This window comes from Heteronotia binoei, chromosome 6, assembly GCF_032191835.1.
Source record: "Heteronotia binoei isolate CCM8104 ecotype False Entrance Well chromosome 6, APGP_CSIRO_Hbin_v1, whole genome shotgun sequence".
In the NCBI taxonomy this organism is placed as follows: Eukaryota; Metazoa; Chordata; class Lepidosauria; order Squamata; family Gekkonidae; genus Heteronotia; species Heteronotia binoei.
Window position 1 is genome coordinate 1,665,564 of NC_083228.1, and position 23,569 is coordinate 1,689,132.

At 46.1% G+C, this 23,569-nt stretch overlaps 1 protein-coding gene across 1 annotated transcript in view; it reads right to left on the reverse strand.

Moving 5' to 3' along the window:
• The window catches only part of CHUK (component of inhibitor of nuclear factor kappa B kinase complex), a 38,089-nt gene that overhangs the window by 13,292 nt on the left and 1,228 nt on the right, over positions 1-23,569 (reverse strand). The window contains exons 3-14 of the mRNA XM_060240989.1: positions 21,536-21,650; positions 19,318-19,387; positions 15,329-15,417; positions 10,697-10,786; positions 10,429-10,553; positions 7,624-7,731; positions 6,863-6,998; positions 6,082-6,276; positions 5,117-5,219; positions 3,274-3,397; positions 1,618-1,769; positions 745-806 (exon numbers count right to left, since the gene is read on the reverse strand). Of these exons, the coding sequence (XP_060096972.1) occupies positions 745-806; positions 1,618-1,769; positions 3,274-3,397; positions 5,117-5,219; positions 6,082-6,276; positions 6,863-6,998; positions 7,624-7,731; positions 10,429-10,553; positions 10,697-10,786; positions 15,329-15,417; positions 19,318-19,387; positions 21,536-21,650 (1,369 nt within the window). The remainder of the gene's footprint in view (positions 1-744; positions 807-1,617; positions 1,770-3,273; positions 3,398-5,116; positions 5,220-6,081; positions 6,277-6,862; positions 6,999-7,623; positions 7,732-10,428; positions 10,554-10,696; positions 10,787-15,328; positions 15,418-19,317; positions 19,388-21,535; positions 21,651-23,569) is intronic.

Sequence of the window (23,569 nt, forward strand, 5' to 3'; positions counted from 1 at the left end):
CTAGGCTCTGCCAAAATCCAAAGAAGAGTTTCCCGGAAAACGGCAGGCTGCCTGAGGAAGGAGGAGGTGGGAAAAGATCAGCTCTGCCAGCTTCTTCTGAAAGCTCTGCCAGTATACACACACACACGGGATCTACAGGCTGCCTGAATTTTCAGACATGTGGTCCTTGCGATGGTGTGGCAGACTGGTGTGGGTGAGCCAGTTTTCCTTCCTGAGAACCAAGGCACAGGTTGGGGCAAAGGGAGAAAGAGGCACATGGGAGAAGCTTTCTGGGCAGAGGTTGGACAGGGCACCTTCCCACGCTGCTTTAGGGTTGTCGGAAGCCTTGGGCCATACCGGCCTCCAGCCAGTGTTGTTGTCTCTCCCCCTTGGAACCTAAGCCCTGCAGGCACAGGGCATGGGGGGGGGGCAGCAGCAGCACCCCCCCTCCCAGCTTCTCACCCTTCCTCAAGTACAGTTTGGAAAAGAGTCACCTGCATCAGCTCTGGCCCTACAAAGAGCAGGAAGAGAGGCTGCCAGACACACAAAGGGAAAGAGGAGATCACTCAGAGGCACACATGGCCTTTCTTTGTCTATCTGAGAAGCTGCCTCATTTAGGAAAAAGAAAATAAATCTGCAGCAACAGCGAGTGCCCGGGGCAGCGGGCTGGTGCTTGCATCATATGCATTTCTTCCATTTATTAAAACCCTTTTGTCCTCATTTTCCTATTTAGCCCATAATCTCCCGTCATCATCTCCGACATACCTGTTCACACTGCAAGGCCTTCTCCTCCATTTCTTTCCAAGCTTTCAGCATTTTTTCGGAGGCTTAAAGGAACATATTTACATTAACTTAAGGAAACCTACATGCGACATGAAAGAAGGCATTCATTTTACAACCTTAAGAGCATGAAGTAGGGATGCCAGTGAATTTTGGAACTAGAGGCGTTTGGAAAACTAGAGGAGCGTCACTCAAGAAACCAGCCGAAAACTGACGGCTGTGATCCTTCCAGTATTTGTCAATGAACAAAGCCCCACCTCAAGACTCAAAACACAACTGTCACTATTACACAGCGCTAGAACAACCAAGCCTGGCTCTTTGCATGTTTATAATGCAGCCATCAAGCCAAACAGATACCCCAGGAAGGAACAGGACTCAAGTTGGCCCTGTAAACACAGAACATATTGTCTACCTTTGACATAACAGAATCAGGCAATTATTTAATTTATTTTATCAAATTTATATCCCGCCCTCTCCTAACGGGCTCAGGGCAGCTAACAACAGTTAAACAGTGACTGATTCATCATGGTACTATCAAATTAACTGCTCCTATCTCTAACTATTTCTTCTTCAAGAACTCCATGCCAGAAATGAATACAGGTCAGATATGGTTCACACATCATTTTTACCACTCTTGAGGTGTGCAAACGGAACCCCATGCTTTCTTGCTGTCACTGGGAGCTGGGAGATACTTTGCAGGAAATCACCTCCCAGTCAAGAGTGGAAGAAATCCCCAGGAGTTACATGAAGCAGCACTGCAGCCACACTGGAGATGCTGGGGTGTTGACAGTGGCTGTCCCCAGAATGTTCCAAAAGGTGACCCCAGAGCTCAGGCCATGAATTCCCCCAAACACTTACAAATCCCATAGGTCATCTGATCACTGTATCTTTCCAAGTCAAGGTGGATGCTCTGCTGGAAGAACTTCAGCTTTGCTTTCAGCTGCTGCGATGCCGACACCATGTTGTTCTTCATTTTGGTTAAGTTGGCATTGTACCTCAGAAGACTCAGCCTGCGCAAGAGGGACAAGTGTGGGGGTGGGGGTGTGCCCTAACATGTTTGCATGGGCCCTAAAAGATACATGCAGTAACTTACAAGGAAAACTTCTTTACTTATCTCTCTCTGTTGCTTAGGAAAGTTCTCATTACTCCCCAAACCCAACTTATGGGAGGTACCTGACAAAACTTAACACGGAGGATCACAGCTCCTGTCATTGTTCAGGCCAATGTCAGTAAGAAAAACACATTATCCAGAAACCAGTGAACACACATGAAGCTGACTCAGGCCACTGGTCCCTCAAGGTCGATACTGTCCACTCAGCCTGGCAGCAGATCTCCAGGGTCTCCGGCTGAGGTCTTTCACATCACCTACTCCTTGGTCCTTGTAACTGGAGATGCCAGGGATTGAACCTGGGACCTTCTGCAGGCCAAGCAAAGGCTCTTCCCCATATATATGGGAGAGAGTAAAAGGAGAGCCCACAGTAAGTGAAAAGGGGGGGGGGGAGGAAAAGAGTCTGCCCCCGTTCTTAAAGGCTGACTGTTCTTCTCTCCACTCTCTTGCTGGGTATTGAGTCTTTCAATCCTGCCACCTAAGGGGAGGAGCCCTGAGACTTCAAAGGTGCTTCTTTCTTGCAAGAGTTTTCAACCCCTAGAAGAGATGGGGGGAGGGGTTCTGTCCCCTTCTGGCTGCTTTGTCTTGAACTGCATGGGCCTCCAACCTGGTTCTGAAACTCTTTGAACAGAAATATTTTGGCAATGCAAGTAAGTCTTGTGATCCATCTGACTCTAGAGATCCAATATTAGTCAAAGTAGAAGCTTGCAAGACTTTCCGTATTTTAAAAACCTTTCCCTTTTTCACATGTAAATGCCATGTACATTCTGATTTCCTTTTTTTACAATAAGATATTTGGGTAATTCTGTGCTTGTGGTAAGGCGTTTCCTTGCACAGTCCCTTTCTGGGCTGCATTTCCGTACAGACAGTAACCATAAAATGTGCCTTGGATACAAAGGTCACAACAGCAGGAAGGACACAGAGTATCAAAGTTGCTTTAAATGAGCTTGGAATACCAGCAATCCCGGACAATGTGAATTCTTATCTTTCTGGACACTCAAAAGTTCTGGCTTGCATGAAGTCTAGAATCACTGCTATGAACTGGATTAGCCCCATCAGGATCAGGCAGGCCTGGTCCATTCACTAGAAGCTGTAGGGCTCCCAGAAATGCCCAACAGCATTCCAAAGCGAGGGACTTTTCCTGCAGCAAGCTTTGGTCCCGTGCATGGGACAGGAAGCACTTACTGCAGACATACACACAATGGCAAGGCGCTACCCAAAGGAAAGGTAAACACAATTGCTCTGCTTTGGAATTTCCTGTGCTGGCAAATTCTGGAGAACACTCCTAAATATCAATTGCACTGGTGCATGCAAATTTCGTTAACCATTTACAGAAATAAGGAGCGACTACAGGCATGCCACCTCTTTCCCTGCTGATCTTTATGGCCTTTAACACTGGCACTTACATTGCAGCTCTCTGCCCCTGGAACAGTCGGCTATAGTCTTCTTTTAGCCCCATCACGTAATGCACAGCTTCAGCCCATATCTTACGCAGTCGTAAAATGGGCAACTGGATTTTGCTGTCCTGTACTGTATGCAAGGGGAAAAGGAACAAGAACAAGAAATCTCCAACATTTTGGGTTATGATTTTAAGAAAACTGCAGAGACTTTTCTGCTTGGATTACAATTAGAAAAATTTCCAAAGGAAGACAGGACTTTAATTTGGTACTTGCTCTCAGCTGCTAGGACATTATATGCACAGCTGTGGAAACAGGGAAAAATACCAGAGAAATGGGATTGGATTGTGAAAGTTTTATCGTGGAGTGAGATGGACAAATTAACTAAAGCTTTAAGAGACTATGATTTAGATATTTTCAAAAAGGAGTGGAAGAAATTTAAAGGATATATGGAGAAAGAATGGAATGTAAAAAGACATTGGACAATTTTTTAGTATTAACGAGAGAAGAAAAATTATTGAACTTTGATTGGTTAGTGGTACCTTTAGAATTGAATTTAAATTTATAACTTCGGGGAAGTCAAATATTGGCGGGAGGGGGGTTGAAATATCATATGGGTTAGCATAGAAAAGTTTTGTAACCATATGTTATCAATAAATTGTTAAAACATAAGACAGCCATTAGTCTAGCATGGCAGTACATCCCTATGTTACATCAGCATTTCTAATCTTCAGTTCTGGGGATCCAGAGACTGGAGCCATGACAGGCAAGACAGATCATTCTACAAATCTGAAAAAGCCCCAGGTTTGCAGCATAATGTGAAATTGTTAAAATCTATCATTTATTAGGTTTAAAACACCCATAAAATTACAAATTTAAAATTACAGTAAAACAGAAGTTTGCCACATCTACTATATAGTCATGACACAGGCTATTTAGCAAGAGTCTCAATCTTGTAGAAAAGGGTGAACATTTCGTTAACCATTTTGTCAGAAATTTTTCTCTTCCTGTTTTAAATTTAGGACAATGAAAAAAGCTATGTGCAAGAAAGTCTGCAGTCTTTAGTGGGCAGTCACAAACACACTGAGTTGCAGGGATACCCAGGATATGGCCCTTCATTTGTGCAGTTGGAAGTGCATTACAATGGGCCATCATATATGCTCTTCTTAAGTGAAATCTGAAAAAGCCCCAGGTTTGCAGCATAATGGTGAAATCGTTAAAATCACTGGTAGGGTTATAACATTTCCAAAATAATAGAAACAGTGCCTGTAGCTTCAAGTAACGAATGCCCTTTCAGAGGGCTTTGTGAGGGTTGCTAGACAACACAATAGTATTGCCAGTCTTCAAGCCTTGGTTTCTGTCAGTGGAAGACAGAAGAAGAAGAAGAAGAAGATATTGGATTTATATCCCGCCCTCCACTCCGAAGAGTCTCAGAGCGGCTCACAATCTCCTTTACCTTCCTCCCCCACAACAGACACCCTGTGAGGTGGGTGGGCTGGAGAGGGCTCTCACAGTGGCTGCCCTTTCAAGGACAACCTCTGCCAGAGCTCTGGCTGACCCAAGGCCATGCTAGTAGGTGCAAGTGGAGGAGTGGGGAGGAACCAGTAGGGGAAGGAAAATGAGATGCTTCCACAAGACTAGATGGACTTCTGGTCCAATCAACAAAGCTCTTCTTATTTTAGCAACTTCTATGGATTAATTGTGTGAAATCTTTGGATCACAACATGAAAACTACTCCAGTGCATCAAAACAGATATAAAACTTTTAGGAATTTCAGCATCAGTCTTCAGAACTACACCCCTGTGACTAACTAACTAACCAACTGTTTAGGTTGACATTGCCATCTACTTACCAATGCAGTTCACACATTCAGACAGACTCCTAGAAGCAAAGGGACCATCGTAGATAGTTTTGCTTTTATCGAACAGATAAACCATGTAGCTATCCCAGCCCCTCTGGCAAAGAAAGAAATGATTAAAATCAGAAAAGGTTTCACGAAGCCTTGAAGAAGAGTCTGTAACTCAATCACTATGTGTTTAATGAAGAAAATTAAAAAGAGAACATTGTCTCAGAAATACACGCCAGCAGTGAAAAACCAAGTCACTGAGTATGCTAGGCTTTGTTTGAGGTGCAGAAGCAGACCCAGAAAGTGAGCACAAATAAATCCGGGAGTGGGGGAGGGAGAGAAGGAAGGGATCTCCTTCCGGGGCAGGCGAAGGTGTAAGAATGGGAACAGAGAAGGGAAGGGGCCCAGGCAATGCTCCCTTAAATCCCCCCCCCCAAACAGAACAGTTCACATCCTGAGCAGAACATAACTGCTGTGATCTTAAAATGGGCAATGGGCCGGGCAAGTCCTGGTGTGGCTCTGGACTGCTGTTGGCAGGGGGCGGCTTCCTGGGTGAATGAGCAGCACGCAGCTGAGAGGGAACAGCGGGGTCCAGGTCAGGTTCAGTCCGTGTTCAAACGTAGCTTCATGTTGCCAGCTTCTGGGAAGGAATCAGATGGTGGAGCCGCTGCCAGCTCCATCTTGCCTTACACCTTCCTCTGTTGTGACCTGAAGCTGGGGCCAGCCTCCCTCCCCATTTTTTTTATCCTTGCAGCACTTCAGGGCTCTGCTTCAGAGGGAAGCAGCAGAGTCTTGCAACTGCGGCACTGGAACGAGAGAGGGATACTCCTGGACCGTGGGCCGGCAGGACACAAAAAGAGCAAAGAGAAAACACCTCCATTCTGATCAAGTGATGGTGTGCTACTGACCGTACTTGAATGAGAACTGCTGCAGCTCAGCATGTGTCAGCATGACAAGGGAGGGGCTCTCACCACGCCGTCGATGATGCACTGAGAGGCCGGCTTCCGGGGGTCCAGGCAAATCCCCATCTCCAGCAGCAGCTCCTGGTTGACAGTGCAGATGCCGGTCTCAGATTCAATCCGACACTGGAGGGAGTGGAGACTTTCCTCAGGGGACAATGGGAACGACAGGATCTTGGCAGAAGTCATGTTTAAGATGTGGACAATCTGAAGAGATGAAGAGAAAGGAAGAGGGAAAGGCTTGCTGGATTACTAGGGCTTTTGCCAAAGAACAACTGTTCTTCCAAAGGGAAAAACCAACATTTATTTCATAGATTGCCCTTTTGCCTACTCACCAATACAGCTTACAATAAATATAAACATTCCAAAGGTTTTTTAAAAGCAACAAAAAACTAGCAGCAGGATTAACAAACTGCAGCTATAAAACCAGCGAAAAATACCTTGAATGCTATTAATTTTATTCAAGGAAATAAGGCAGAATACATAGTTTTATTGCCAACCAAAAATGTTGCAAAGACTTATTTTTTCCCATTGTCAGCCTTCTCGGAGTTTAAATTAATAACGGTGCATTAATAAAGCAATAAAGGTGTTAATTTGAACAGTGCCTCCCTCCCGTTAGCAGTGCCTCTTCTCTCTCCCTTGCACCTGCTTCCCTGCCCCCCAAGTCAACACAGTTACGAGGGTTTCCCCATGGGCCAGCACTAAAGGGGAAAGATCTCTTTTTTCAAACAAGGGAAATGGTTGTACTTTTTATTGACTCTATTTAATCCAAGGGCATTATTTTGTCACTTACTTTTATGCCTAACAGAAGATCCATTACTTGGAAACATCTCAACTGACCCCTCACTGGGTCTGCAGCTCCGCCCCTTTGCTGTGGATCCCAGTTCAGCATCAACTGCAGCCAACTTTCCATCTCAGGCACAATTACACTACAGCAAAAAAAAGACAAAAAAGCATGTAAATGCAGCAGCAAATGCTCTACACAAGAAAAAGCACAGTGAAAAGACTTGGCACCTTGCTCCTTTAAGACAGCCAGGACCTAACCAACCCCCCCCCCACACCCTCGCTGTGATCAGCACCCCTCTCAAGGCTTTCTTTTCAAGTCAAGGAAAGACAGCTGCTCCAGGGGTGGGCAAGAGCACTAATCTATTTTTCCACACTGAATAAATCACAGCTTCCAAACAGGGGTTCCAATCTGGAGAAATATGCAAGGGAGGGGCTTTTTTTAAAAACACTACCACCACCAAGAGCACCTTATTCTATTTCCCCTCCCCCAGGGTGGATTTTAATCTAACAACAACATAGCAAACCCTGATCACAGGGCTCTTACCCGCAGCCTAGAAACAGAACAAAAATGGGTTAATGGAAACAATTCACCAGTCACTTAAACCTAGCAGGGAGAGCCCACCCATTTCAAAAGGGCGCATACAGTGTTCTTCAAGATGCTGATATTTAAACCCACCCCTCCCTGCCCCGCAGGAAATGCCTTCTGAGAGACACTTTGGCAGCACAGACTTCTAGCAATCTGAAGGAACGAAGGAGACTGACGGTCACCTGCAGAGGCTGTTTGGCTGCGGCAAATGAGCACAAAATCGAACATCCCCATTCATCTCTTCCCAGGCATAGATGAATTTTGGATCCTTCTTTTTGATTTTCTCATGCCTAGAGAAAGAGCGGGTAGAGACAAAAGGCAGAATCAGCACCAACCAATCACAGACTGCAGAAGAGAACGTTATTCCATCCAAGGGCATCTATCTGTGGCACAACTGGCCAGCCCTCCCTTGAAACAACCAAAGAGATCTTGCTCCACTTCCCTAGGCAGCTTGGGCCTAAACGCCAAACTACATGTGATGGTGGCCACGGGTCCATCCTGTGACCGCTGACACCATTTTAGAAGCATTTGTAATTCTTGGTGAATTGCTGTGAGGCCCTGCTCCAGATGAGGCATGTGGCACGGCAGTTTCTCCACCCAGGCCAAGGATACGTGGGGGAACAGGGACTCCTGGGGCTGCCCTGTAAATGTTGGAACAGACACTGTCTGGTGCACAAAGAAGAAGACCCTGAAAGGGGCAGCAAGTAGACAGCCAGGATAGAGAGGGCAGCACTTTCTCTTCTGTGAAGTGTCTTTCCATTTTTGTCTCTGCTACTCTTAGGGCAATTTCCTCCTCTTTGGAAGTCCTAAACTCAGTTTTACTTTTTCTCAGCTAGAGGCCCTATCTCCTCTTTACTATCAAGTATGTTAGTTCCTAAATAAACCTTTATCAACACTTCAATCAGGTTCTGCACCGTTGCTATGTTAATCTATTTATTTGATTTCCAGACCACTCTCCCCTAGGCAGGACAATACATTATATTTCAATATATAAGATTTTACAGATTCAGATTAACATTTTAAAGTAAGAACTGTTTCAGATGGTGTTTAAAAAGTATTTGTGTCCCTACCCCATTGGAAGGAAGGAGAGATGAAGGAGGCCAGGCTCAGTGTTCAACTGCTGCTGTCCTCAACCACAAGCCTGGAAGAACATCTCTGTCTCACAGGCCCTGTGGAACTGCAGTAGGTCCTGCAGGGCTCGGGTATCATTTGGCAGAGAGTTCCACCAGGTCATCGTCAGGGTCAAAAAGGCTGACAGCCAGATCTCTTTTGAGCCACAGATCACCAGGAAGTTGTTCCCAAAGCATAATACTCTTTGAGGGGTATACCAGGAGAGGCGTTCCCATAGATTTGTTGGCCCCAGACTGTTTAGGGCAGGGGTGTCAAACGGGTGCCCAGGAGCTGGATCAGGCCCGCAGGTAAGTCTTCCTTCTCCCTCTTGCTTCCTTCTGCATCACAGCTTGCTTTGCGCCAAGCTTGTTCAATCACACAGTAGCTACAGAGCAAAGCCTCTCTTTTCTCTATTGGCTGAGGCTTCTCCCTTGAGGAGGAAGAGGGGGAGAGAGAGCTTGCTTTGCCATGCTCTCTCAACTGCACAGCAGAGCTATGAACCTAGCCTCTCTTCCTTCTATTGGTTGAGAACCCTCTCCCTCCTCATCCCCAGGGGAAAAAAAGCCACAGCTTCCTTTGCCCAGTTCCCTTGACCACATGGGAGAGATACAAAGCGCCTTTAAGGTCAACAAAGTTTTATTCAAGGTATGAGCTTTTTGCCTTGCTACCGGGGGGAGGGGGGGAGTGTGTGTTTTGTTGGCTTGTTATGCCAGAGACCTCTTGGGTGCAACTGGGTTTGCCTCCCCCTTTTCACTGTATTCATGCCTTCATGATCCAGTCTTTCTCAGTAGGAAAGCAATGTGAAGCATTTAGATGAGGAATAACAACAAGCCAGTGAGGTGGATTAGGCTAAGAGTGTGTGTCCACATGAAGTTCACCCAGCACATTTCCTTTGTAGACTGGGGATTTTTAACCTAGGCTTCCCAGAGAAGTAGGCTGATACTGACCACTATATGTTGCTGTCTCTCTATCCTTGCACTGCCTCATAGCAGTTGTAGTTATTTCTTTGGGGAAGACTATAGTTTTATAGACAAACACATAGCCCTCAGTCTGTGTCATGGTGCCTTCACATTTTCTTGACCAGCACATGAATCAACTTATGTACCAAACTAGGAGTAAGGCCCGTTGTAAAGAAAAATACAACAGGCTCTAGAGGGAGGCTCCGGGCGAGTGCCCCTTGCTGTCTTCCCACACACCCAAATGAAGGCATTCTCTCCACCCTCACCTGGACAGCAGTTGTAATTCTGAGTGATCCCTAGCCCCCACCTAGCATGCCCTCATCAGTGATTCTATACAGGGGTTGCTATGTGGAGGAAGGCAACAGCAAACCACCTAGAATCATAGAATTGGAAAGGACCTCCAGGGTCATCTAGTCCAACTCCCTGCACAATGCAGGAAACTCACAAATACCTCCCCCCAACACCTCCTTTTGTGCCTGGGATGCCCCAAGAGAAGGGTTGCCATATATTGGCCACAACTCAATAGCATGTTCTTCTTCTTCTTCCATGGAGATTATTGCAAATAAGAAGCTTCAGGGTCCGTCACGGTGGGCTGTCTATGAGTTTCCACAGTGGGTTCCTCAGGGCCATTTTTGGATTGAGGAGAGGAGGCAGAAGCCCCTCTACATGCACTCCCAATCCAAAGTGGGCCTCTATGTGCTTGAGAACCAAGTTTCCAAAATCATGGGGCATTCTGAATGCAGAACTTTCTAACAGGGAAGCTGTCCAAGTTTTATACACCATTCTTAGCACAGTGGTTCAGGAACTCCGAATACTTGAGAGGGGACAGATGCATGTTTATCACACCCCCTCCTCCATACATGGGAAATGCAAGCAGTGGTCTAATACCCCAGTTAGTCCCAGACCCAAGAATCTTACCAGGTAAAAGGCTGCTGGTTGTGCAGAAATGGTCTGAATCCCGTGATGCACTCAAAGACAACAGTCCCAAAGCTCCAGAAGTCTACAGAAGTGGTGTAGGGCTTATTATCAAAGAGTTCTGGAGCCTTAAATAAAACAGCAATAAAAGGTGTGAAAGTGAGAACTCTCTGGAGGGGGCTGCTTCAACCTGAAAGTAGGCACACTGGGTGAAGGAAAAAACTTTGTGGCAGTTTCTGCCCAAATGCACAAGCCATTTTGAAAATCTTACCAAATACTGTAAAGTCCCAACGAAAGACGTGCATAAGGTTCCTTGATCCAGATCTTTGGCATATCCCAAGTCTATGATTTTGTGAATTACCTGGAAAAAAATACAAACACAACAGTATTCATCTATGCAACGTAAGTCTTTCTGCTACTTTTAACACCAGTTTTTCTCCTCCTGTGCTCCAAATATTCCTTCTCTGCCTCCATTCCACCATCACCTCAGTTTTTTATTCTTTCCTCTTCTTGACCTACTTTGGGACATGTCAACAGAGTCCTAAATAACTTCCTGTCTGACAAGTCAACTTTGCAATTGCTTTTGCTCCTAATTTTAGCAGATGCCTTGTCACGTGACTACCTTGTTCAGCTGTGTGTGTCAGCATCCGTATCTTCCTGCACTTCCCCCCCAGCTGTGCCGCAGTTCACACTAACCTTCTCAGTGGCACTCATTCTAACCTCTTAGATTCTCAGAAGCTAAGTATATGACTAGAACTTGCAACCACTTTCTGTGAGACTGAAAAGTTCACTCTTCCCTAGCTCCCGCCCTGGATAGCCCAGGCCAATCATCAGGGTCAGCCCTGCTCAGGATTCGGATGAGGGACCACCAAGGGAGTCCAGGGTTGCTATGTGGAGACAGGCAACAGCAAATCACCTCTGCTCAGCTCTTCCTCTGAAGACCTACAAAGTCACCCTACTTCAGCTGTGACTTGGCTAGCACTTTCCACCATCTACCACCGCAGACTTACTAGGAATTTGCAGGTGCTTTCCTGATTAATTATAGCTCACACTTCCTGCTTCAATCCCATCTCCTGACAAGACCCCCGACTCTTGCATGAGGCTGTCTGGCTCTGAAAGTGCTGCTGCTTCTCAGCGGGGGAAGAGTGCATCAGAGAAAGCCGCCCCCCCCCAAAAAAATCTGTGGTAATATGGAAGAAGGATGTTGCTGATGGGGAAGAAGATCTGCCAGAGATGTGTTGTTTGTTCAAGATGTGGAGAAAAATGCAGTTTGCCCCTTGCAGCTTGGTGCGGCTGAGGAGGTGATCACAATGTCTCTGAGGGAAGGTGTAGTGCCAACTGCTCCAAAGGAAGATGCTGTCCCTGGAGTCAAAGAGCCTTCCAGAACTGCCACCCAGTGACCAGGTGCAGGCAACAAGGGTTTGGTGGCCTCGTGAGCCTCAGGGTCACCCCACCCATCTGTCCCTGGGCGCCCACCGGGATCCCCAGGCAGCCATCTGTGGCCTGTCGAGCGCTGAGCAGAGTCCCCCGGCCATTTCCATTGGGGGGTAGGGGCTTCTTGGAGATCTTCAGGAGGCACTGAAAGGCCTGTCTGTTTGGCAGGGCTTCTGAAAGGGTCTACATTGGCAAACATCTTTTTTTGGGGGGGGGCAGAGATCAGTTTGTTATTTTATTTTTGCTTTTAGACTAATACTGTTCTTAATTATTATAAGCTGCCTTGGACCACAGGGAAATGTCTTAATAAATAAGCAGAGAGGCCTTTCCCTCACACACAGGCAGCTTCCCTGCAGGCCTACGTTTCCGCAAAGACCCTCCAAGCCTCAGGACAGCCCAGGGCATTTGGAACGTGGGCAAGAGCCAATCCCACATGAGGAGGCAAAGGGAGGAAGGGGCATCTTCATGCCTTGGAGATGGCAGGTAGTGAAACTGCTTTGGGCGGGAATCTGACCTAACGGGTCATTGAAATGGTGGCAGGAATTCAGAGGGGCACGTTAAGGAACTCTGCAGTTTCCTCTCTGGTTTCTTCCAGTACGAGTTTTGCCCTGTGCAGCTTTCGTGTCCTAGTATTAATGCTGCCCCATTTTTATAAGTGTTCTCTTACTGGCAATGGTGGTAACTCACCAGCCAGTTTGGTATAGTGGTTAAGTGTGCGGACTCTTATCTGGGAGAACCGGGTTTGATTCCCCACTCCTCCACTTGCACCTGCTGGGATGGTCTTGGGTCAGCCATAGCTCTGGCAGAGGTTGTCCTTGAAAGGGCAGCTGCTGTGAGAGCCCCCTCAGCCCCATCCACCTCACAGGGTGTCTGTTGTGGGGGGGGGGGGGGAAGATATAGGAGATTGTATGCCTCTCTGAGTCTCTGATTCAGAGAGAAGGGTGGGGTATAAATCTGTAGTCTTCTTCTGCGTGGAGCTCTGCCTCCAGAGGTTAGCCTGCTGCCTGTTTTACTCTCCTTCAGAGGTGAGTCTAAAATGTTTATCTTTAACCCCAGCTTTTAGATTGAAGGGCTCCCTTTAGTCAAGTTTTTCACAGGCACCTTCTAACCTGCTCCATGGACATTTAGGCTGCTGAATATTATTTTAATATTGTTTTTATGCCCCCAGCAGGCTCAGCTTGTTTTACGTTTGGCTTTAGTGTTAATATCTGTCATTTATTGCTTTTACATTGAATCAGTTTTTATTTTGCAATTTGCCTCAAGATTATTTCTGGACAGTCAACAAACAAATTTTTGGAATAAATCCAGAAAGCAGAGACAGGCATGCCAGCCTCTAGGTTCATCTACATACTACGGGGACCAGTTCCTTCCTGGAGAAAATGTTTGCTTTTGAAGGCAGGCTCTACGGCCTTGTACCTCACTGAGATCCCTCCCCTTCCCAGGTTCCACCCCCAAATCTCCAGGAGTTTCCTAGTCTGGACTTGGCAACTGGTGCCTGGGGGGACCTAAGCAGAACTGCACATGGTTCAGCCTTTGGACTCAGAAAACCTGGACAAGAGTCACCCCAACCCCATCAGTACAGAAGCCAGAGCACAGGGTAATGCTGGCAGGATACACCTTGGTGGAGGGAGGCCAGCTCTCAGGGAGTGGCGGGGGAGAGCCTACCTGAAGCTCCCAAAGGAACCCAAAACTTCCATGAAGTGATACCAGGGCAAGACAGTGCTCAGTATGGCCCAGTGTCCTCAGGTATAGGGAAGAAATAGCTGCCTGTGGTCAACAAGGACTGTACTTATAGTAGTGTCATTTTTATGTTTTAAAGTCTGGGGTGACCCAGGCTAGCCCTAGTCAGCAATTAGATAGGAGACCACCAAGAAAGTCCAGGGCTGCTACGCAGAGGCAGGCCAGGGCACATCACCTCTGAACCTCTCTTGTCTTGCCAACACCAGGGTTTGAGGGTCACAGTGAGTCAGTTGTGATGATGGCAAAAAACCAAAGTGTATTTTATTGTTTTATCATGTGTTGTACTCCGCCCTGAGCCCTGTGGGGAATGGGCGGAATAGAAATATACTAAAATAAATAATAAAACACTGCATCCCGAAAATCTGAGATGGGAAAACAGTTTGCAGCACTAGTGATTCTTCACTCCAGGTGGTTATGGAAGTGGGCAGAGATGGAGAGATATGGTGCCTTCTGTATGAAGAGGGTATAGCATTGGGGCAGCTGCTCAACCCACAATTCCCAATAAGAGAAGCTTTGAGTGGAAAGCAGAAATGAGACTGGCACCTTTCTATTAAGTGAAGCAATCAGGATTTCATTAGCAGATTTGCCACAGTCCCATAGAACATCATGATATATTGCTGAGAAAGTGGTTTGAAGCACTGTCTTATAGTAAGTGGTAGGGCACATGATGACGGAAAACAAGGGTAGGCATGTCATCAAAAAGTGACAAAAGGCTTCCAGATCCAGGCTCTTCACTCACTGCAGACAGCAGCCTCTGAGGCACTTCTCACACAGGGACCTTCAGCAAGCGGGGCGGGGGGGGGGGGGGTGAGCCTCCATCCTTATTGGTCCAGGGAAAAGAGACTCCAGATGCACTGTGGCAATACATATGTTGTTATTGCCATTCACATACAAAGTTGCCTTGATCTCTACAAGAAAGTGCACCAGCTCCTGCTGGTCAGCCTCCGGCTCCGTTGGCTTCTCCCTCCACCTTCCTTGAAGACCTTCCCTAACAGCTGAGTCTGCCCCAGAGGCCTGGCCTACCCACCACCCCAAAGGCACATCCTCCCCACCCAGGGCTGCAGACACTGTCAGACACTGGAGAGTATCACTGCGCTATTATGCTAGATGTATTCTGTAGCTGGTTCTTTGACATGACTAACTCCACTTTGAATTCCTAATACTAACTGTAAAGCAAAAGACCTTGCATATCAAACGGTCTTAGAAATGTTACTAACCCATGCTGTGAACTCCTCTGCATAACACTAACAAAGCAATGGGCCTTTGAAGATAGCAAGCCTCAAGGAGAGCCAGCAGGGCTCCTCCGTGAGAAAGGGAGCCGCAAGCGATAAGGAGTAGGGAGAGTGTTACTTGCGACATTAGAGTGTGAGAATGTAGGATTGTTTATGAATGCTTTGATGTAAGGCCTTAAAACCCATGTATGTTTCAATGCTAGCTATCAGTTCCAATGACTGCCTATCCAGAACTTTGAGATATCAAATAAACGTTACTACTTTTGCAACAAATGATGGTCCGTTTACTTTGAGCTCCAACGTCTGACGGACAATGCCAGCCAACCATGCCCAACATGATGGGTCCCTGGCCACACCCAGTCTATGGGTCTATCCCTCGTTTCCTCCCCTGCCCCCCCCCCCCCCCGAATGTGCCTGCAAAAGACAGACTGTGGAGTCCCACTTGCCACCTCCCAGGCAGGAGCTCTGACCCAGAGGCAGGACTGGGCCACACTTACCTTTCCTCCTTCATCCTGAAGAACAATGTTTTCAGGCTTCAGGTCTCTGTGTATGATTCTGTTTTCATGCAAGTACTGGATGCCAGATCCTAAAAGTGTTGGAGGAAGATCTTTTAGACAGATCTAGATCTGTTTTGCTTTTGATTTGCCAAAGAATACTGAAAACAACAAAACAAGAGTGGGTAAGGCTGGGGGGAAATCACTTCTCCTTAGTGTGCTCCACATTGATATGGAGTTCTGCAATTACTAGTGGGTGTTGCGCTATCTTTACTGCTTTCCCAGGGCCTTCATTAGTAGGACAAGAGAGGGGGAAAAGGGGCCATATAGCTCATTTTATTCTCTTGCTGAAACTCTCCCTTCCATGCTTCCGAGATTCTTTTGTTGCTTGCTGTGAAGCAGAGCATCTTCCCCACCAGCCCCCCCCCCAAGGGTTAAGGAACAGTGAGGGGCTTGAGCTGGCCTGCAGGCTTCTCATCAGCCTCAAGGCCAAAGATGGAAGAGTTAATTCGTTTCTCATGAGAACCTGTGCTCAGTGATGGGAGAGGGGAGACTGGGAGAAGTGATATAATCTTCCAGAGGTTTCTCTCAGAGATACGTTCTGATTGGATGCCATCATCGCCTGACATGCTGGGCCAAAACTGTAATGCAGTTGTGGTCCTAGAGAGAAGCTAGCTGAGATTTTCATGGCCTCTAGGCCTGGACCATGACCTGCAACTGCTAGAGAGGCAGACAATGCTGATTTGTGGCCTTCCTGTTGAAACGAAGGTGGGTGCCATCTAGCACAGCTCTGGACAGTGTTAGCTTGTTGAAACTAGCCTTGTTATTTTCTGTCTTGTATGACTTCTGAGCCATGTGCTGCCAATTATTCTTTTGAATAGACATAATATCATTTTATGCACGGCAGCCTGGTTCTCATGTGCACCTGCCCTGGGAGTCCATGGTGTTCACCGCAGACTTTCTAGAGAAGGATTTAGCTGCCTCTGGCCTTTTGAGACTTGGGAGGAAGCCTGGCATTTGAGTTCCTGGTGCCAAACTGGATCCTGGAGTTGACTCTGAGTAAGTGATTTACATTCCCTTCTCCCCTCCCTTGCACTGCAGACCTCATGTTTCCCCTGTGAGCACCACATCTAGTTGCAGCAGCAGGAAAGAAAGACCCTTTCTCCGAACGGGAGATCTCTTCTGCTAGCAGAGGTTTACCATGAGAACCAAGCCATTCTCTGTTCACATTTCCTATTATAGATGGTGATTTTCTGAACACACATGAAGCTGCCTTATACTGAATCAGACCTTTGGTCCATCAAGGTCAGTATTTGTCCATTCAGGCCACATTTTTACACACATACAATTGCCCAAAGCTCTGAATGCATCTGCATTCATAATACTGACTGGAAGGCAGAGAGATGAATGGGCAGACTGCATGGAATTGGTGGTCCCTCAAAATCAGTTCAGTGGCACTCCAGGATGTAGAGATGAGGCTGTCTTATAGTGAATCAGACTGTCCGTCCATCAAGGTTAGTATTTGTCCACTCAGACAGCCTATGGCTCTTCAGGTTCTCAGGCAGAGGTCTTTCATATCACCTGGTCTTTTTAACTGGAGATGCCAGGTTTGAACTCGGGACCTTCTGCATACCAAGCAGATGCTGTGCTGCTGACTCAGGGCCCTAACTTTCTGCTGAATGCCAAGGCCCAACACCTGGTGCCATCATAAGAACATGAGAGGCCATGTTGGATCAGGCCAATGACCCATCCAGTCCAACACCTTGTGTCACACAGTGGCCAATATATGTGTGTGTACACACACATATATACATACTGTGGCTACTAGCCACTGATGGACCTCTGCTCCATATTTTTATCCAATCCCCTCTTAAAGCTGGCTATGCTTGTAGCCGCCACCACCTCCTGTGGCAGTGAATTCCACATGTTAATCACCCTTTGGGTGAAGAAGTACTTCCTTTTATCCGTTTTAACCCGACTGCTCAGCAGTTTCATCGAATGCCCACGAATTCTTGTATTGTGAGAAAGGGAGAAAAGTACTTCTTTCTCTACTTTCTCCATCCCATGCATAGTCTTGTAAACCTCTATCATGTCACCCTGCAGTTGACGTTTCTCCAAGCTAAAGAGCCCCAAGCATTTTAACCTTTCTTCATAGGGAAAGTGTTTCAAACCTGTAATCATTCTAGTTGCCCTTTTCTGCACTGTTTCCAATGCTATAATATCCTTTTTGAGGTGCGGTGACCAGAATTGTACACAGTATTCCAAATGAGACCGCACCATCGATTTATACAGGGGCATTATGATACTGGCTGATTTGTTTTCAGTTCCCTTCCTAATAATTCCCAGCATGGCGTTGGCCTTTTTTATTGCAATCGCACACTGTCTCGACATTTTCAGTGAGTTATCTACCACGACCCCAAGATCTCTCTCTTGGTCAGTCTCTGCCAGTTCGTTTCATTTCAGGAATGTAAGATAAGACTGCCCATTCAAAACCCCTACAGAGCCCTGGATAGCCCAGACAAGCCCGATCTCATCAGATCTTGGAAGCCAAGCAGGGCCAACTCTGGCAAGTACTTGGATGGGAGACCTCCAAAGGAATACCAGCAGTCAGGAGGACAGGGGCAGGCTCTATTCAGCCACCTTCGGAATATCCTCTGGCCTTCCAGGTGCAGAGAGAGAGAGAGACCCCCCCCCCTAAAATATACAGTTAATCTAGGAGATTGAAGATATTCTTTCCAGGATCAGCTCTTGGTTTCCAAGATACAAATGAGCTCAATGGGAGGGCAGATGCCTGGCTCATTTTCAGAGGCTTCGTGACCCACAGGCTGAGAAACGCTGTCAGAACTAGTGTTCTCCTTCTATCTGCTGAATTTAGTAGATACAACAAAAGGAACTGGGCTCTTTGGCACTGGATCCTCATTGCTGATGGGTCTGCCTTCCCCTCACAAAAACTACATGCAACATGATCCCTCTAATGTAGCAAGAGAGGTTTCAATTTGGATAATACAGTGCTCATTCAAACCAGTGTTTCATGTCTGTAGAACCTTTCCAGGTGGATTTTTAGAAGTACATTTGTTCAGAGTTGCATGGGATGCATGCGTCTCTCCTGAAAGTAGCACACTTGTTGCAACGATCCTGCATGTCCCCAGTACAGAATCCCCAAAGCATTTCAGGGAAAACACAGTTCTCTTGGATCAGCCCTCTAAATTAGCATCGCACAAGTAACGGGGATGAGTTCCACTAGAACTGACTGGGTTGACATCTGGGATGAGTTCTACTGGAACTGACTGGACAGTGTCCATGCCATCAGAAGTAATGAGCAGCAACTCCATCCACCTCTATGTGCTACTGGGGAATTTCTAAAAAGGCTTATAACTTAATGGTGGAAGCAGTTCATATTGGCCTTAAAAATAAGTAACCAATCAAATCAACATAAAACTACTATAATTGAAGTAAACTCAGAAGATTTAAGACAGTTCAGATTATCTTGCTAATTTCTCTCTCACACACGTGCATAAATGCAGGGCCATTAATGTGGCTTACTAAGATTCTGTTGTAATTTACTAGTTCATACTTCTAAACTTTGCCACTAGAAAGGCACACACTGCATTGCCAGAATCAACAGAAAGGGTCCTTCAACAAGGTTTACACCAGGTATGAAGAAACTCTCGACACCTCCTTAATGGTGACCAGGTCTTGTGTCAAAACTGTTGCATGAATCTTTTGATAAAGACTCCTGTTTCCCACCCTTCATAACAAGTATTCTGAACCCCAAACATATTTCTGTTCAAATAACGAAATCTGAATCAACAGCACAAACAACGATAGTCACGTGATAAGGAATGCTCACAAAATTAAAACCATGTCTGCATTCAGAGTGCATTCAGCCCCACAGCATGTATTTTAAAACTCAAATCTCTGAGGTCACAAGCAGACCAAATGCAACATAAAGGGTTCTGGTCAGCAGGCCCCAAAGAAAGTGGCTGACGTACCAATGTCACTAAGAACAGAAAGAATCTGGCTCTCCTTGAGTCCACAGCAATTTTCCGGCTTGTTTAATAGCTACAAGAAAGAACAGCACATTTAAATATGAAAAGCAAAAATGTCTTACTAAGATGTTACAAAGCAAACATTTCCTACGCCTAAACATTTTAGAATAAACTACTGCTTGGAGAGCACACAAGTTATTTGAAAGAAAAAATGGAACATTCAGGGGAGGGGGGGAACACAATGGGGTTTTTTCTGTTATTTTCCTTCATTAACCTTTTCTCTAGTTTTCCCCACTATGGCTCATGCTTCTGCCCCGTTCACCTATAAGGTGCAAATATGGAAAATGCAAGGGTAGACCATTAAAAAACCCTCAAAAATTCACAAGTACTAGTAGACATCAGTCTATTGAAATGTAATAACAGTAAATACAGATAGTGAAATAGAGTTGGTAGTCACAATTCAGATACAAGCAGGGCTTTTTCTGAGCAGGAACACAGTTCCATCTGGCTTGGTTTCAAAGGTGGCCTAATAGGCAAATGAGTTCCTGCTAGGCTTCTTCTACAAAAAAGCCCTGTGTGAAACAATGGTGATGTCAGGGGTGTGTAGCCTAATATGCAAATAAGTTCCTGCTGGGCTTTTTCTACAAAAAAAAGTTCTGGATACAAGTAGTAAGAAATAAATATCTCAATACAAGAAACGTTCTTCAATACTAAACATGAGTCCCACAAGAGACTCCTCTGTGCTCCTTCATATAATAGTGTCCAAAAGACCTCCTAAAGTCCAAAGAGAACGCAGAGGACGTCCCAGAGAAATTTCTACAGCCGATACGTCCTTCTCAAGTATACAAGATGTTTCATAACAATTCTTCATCAGTTATACCGCTGAAAAATGGAACCCCATTTCCACACTATTCACATTTCACTGTGTGAAATGTTTAGATTTTAACTATGTTTGTGAAATGTTTAAACTTTTATGCTTAATTTTATACTCTTATGTTAGATTCTATTATGTTGTAAGCCGCCCTGAGCCACCTGGTGGGAAGGGCGGGATATAAATTACAAATAAATAAAAATAAAAATAAATAAAAATATTCTGGACACAGCTCATATCTCAAATGGAATCTTACTCTATTCTCGGCAATGGCTTCATAGCATGAAGATCCACTGCTCTGTATTGATCTCTAATAAACTTCTAACCATTTTGATATGCACTGAGTTGACTGGGATCAGTAACTGGCCAACTCTTACACTATTACCCCAAAACATCCAGGTACATCAGAAGAATCGTTATATTTCCTTTCTCCTTTCAGACAATGAGCCTTGGAAGATAAAGAGACCAATTTCTGGGCAGCTGCTAGAGCCTATCATATTAGCCTAATGGATTGTATTTGCATATATCCACATAATACTGGTCACATGATGAGAGGACAAGAGTCACTAGAAAAGGCAAGAATGCTGGAGAAAGCTGAAGGCAGCAGGAAAAGAGAGATGGATGGACTCCCATCAAGGAAGCCACAATGGCCCTCCATTGGCAAGACCCAAGCGACGATAGGATGTTCTGGAAGTCATTAATGCAGAGGATGGTTGTAAGTTAGAATCAACTTGTTGGCACTTCACACACACCACACTCCTGTGTAGACCTCTGAGCTAGTCTCTGACCAAAAAAAATCATTCACTTAAAGCTGTGGGTGGGACAGGGAGAGAGTCTGATGTTGTGAGGAGAATGGTGTAAGCCTCTTGAGTAAGGGAGGGAGGGCCACGGATGAAGAAAGCGACAGTAATAGTACAAATGAACAAAATAATAGTGTTAAAATCCCTTCACCCCAAAATCCTGCTTGGTCTCAGAGCTGGACTGGGATAAGCAACTGAAAGCAACAGCCTGTGGTGAGCTAAGACAAGGAAGCGAAAGGAGGACTGGGCTCCCCTCATCTATGGGCCCTGTTGGAGGGCTAAGTTAAGCCTCACCCCCAGCTTTACAGGTCAGTGGAGCAGCCAGCCAAACCTACATGCCTGCTCCATCACACCTAGCCTGGCTCTGACATACATCCCCCCCTACTCCAGCAAGGCTCGGCATTCTGCACAATAAGGCTGCCAGGATCAAAATGGAAAACTACACAGGACCCCTTTCTAGTGACACTGGGCTTCTGCATAGCTGCAAACTCAGACCAGCTCAGAGTCCAAACCCGCCAGTCACGAGGCCAAACAGACAGACCACCATTACCTTCCTCAGATCTCCTCCAGAGCAATACTCCATAGCCAAAAGGGGGACATCATTTACAAGGAAATTCATTTCTTCAGGCACATCACAGGCTTTCACGACATTGGGGTGGTTCAGCCTAAGCAAGTGGGCGGGGGGAAAAAGGCACAGGTGCTCAATTCTGCACAAAGAGCAGGGGGAACCAGGCTCATTCTGTCTGTGGTGATTTGCTGATGGGATTATTAATGGAACAGTTATTTCCACTTTCCACAAATCACACTAGTATTTCTTAGGAAAACTGATTTTGAGCAGGATGACAGCATTACCAGTTTCCTAAGAAAATGGAAAAAGCAAAATTAGCAGAATACAAATCTGCAGTTTACTTATCTTTCCTGTGAAAGGTAGTGCTTTTAAAAAAGGAGTGAACTTTTTTCTCAAGTCTTTACGCTTTATGCCTTTATGCTTTGTGGGATCAGACCAGAGAGGGCCCAGCATCCTGCCTCGTGCATGGAGGCCTCTGGAGCTCTGAGAGAACAGCTCTTCAAGAACTGTGCCTGACCCAAGGACACACCAGCAGCTGCATGTGGAGGAGTGGGGAATCAAACCCGGTTCTCCCAGATTAGAGTCCACACACTTCCCCACTACACTGGCTGGCTCTCTAAAACAGCAATAGGGAGGGGCCTGTTACAGCATGTAAAATGCAATGTCCAGTTTGTGCCAAAACCATCGACGCTTGGGGTCACCACTATGTCCACTGGCTGTGCATGCCAGAATTTGATTACTAACTGAGTGAAGTAATATTTCCTGACTGTCTTGCACCATAACATCATTGGCCACCCCAAAGTTCTAGCATTATGGGGGAGGGAAAATCAGTTCTTTAATAAGTTTTCTATCAGTGGTGACTGTGGGGAACTTCCACATTCAGAGGCACTAATCCCAGAGCCAGGAGGCAACATCAGTGGTCTCTCTGCTCAGTTGTTGGCCCCTGTGTGAGACAAGATGCTGAACTAGAGGGACCACTGGTCTGATCCAACAGGGCTTTTCTTATGTGCTTCTCAGGAGAAGGCCTTGGTCTCTGTGCCCTGTGGTTGTCCCTCCACAGGAACTGTGGTTGGCCACAGTGTGAGACAGGAGGCTGGACTGGATGGACCCTCACTGGCCTGATCCAGCAGGGCTCTTATGTTCTTTCTGCCCTGATGCTCCACCCCCTGTATAATTTTATAAACATCTAACTGTGGGAACTTTTTTTCTAAAGTTCCCTCATAGAAAAGGTGCTCCAACTCCATCATCACCTTGGTTACTCTCTCCTGTGCTTTTTCCCACTCTATGCTGAACAAAACTATACACAATACTGCAAGTGAGACCACATAGATCTCTGTAGGGGCATTACAATACCGGCTGCACTATCTTTAATCCCTTTCTGAATGTTGTCATGGCTCCCTGAAACAGAAACTGAAAATTAAGCACTGAATGTCAGTAACGTGCCAAAAAGAACTTCCTGGATGTACAGAGGGTCATTCCCAAGAGACACGTATGCCATGCAATTGCTGATTCTTCGATGGCTGATCTGTGGCCTGACTGTAGAAGGCAGGGTGCCCACGGCAGGTTCTCTTCCAGGCATCTCATCTATGAGGATGCTGCAGTTATTACACTAACTCTGACTGCACAACCAGAACCGAAGTCTGTCTGAGCTGCACAAAGCAGGCCTGTTCTTTCAGATGGTGCCTTCTGCCCCACGCCCACCTGTTCTTGCTCAGGCAATAGGCTAGGACCAGTGTTCCCTCTAAGCTGAGTTAGCATGAGCTAGCTCACAGATCTTTAGCCTCCAGCTCACACATTTCTGTCATAGCTCGAAAGGATGACCCCAGAGCACAATAATTTATGCAGCAACTCACAACTTTAATGCCAGCAGCTCACAGCTTTAGTTCACAAAGTGGAATTTTTGCTCTCATGACTCTGCAGCTTAGAGGGAACACTGGTTAGGGCCCCCCAATGTAGTGCCTGTGGATGCCATGGGGCAAGCCAACATCTTTACTGGAGCCCCAAGAGCTCTTAGAA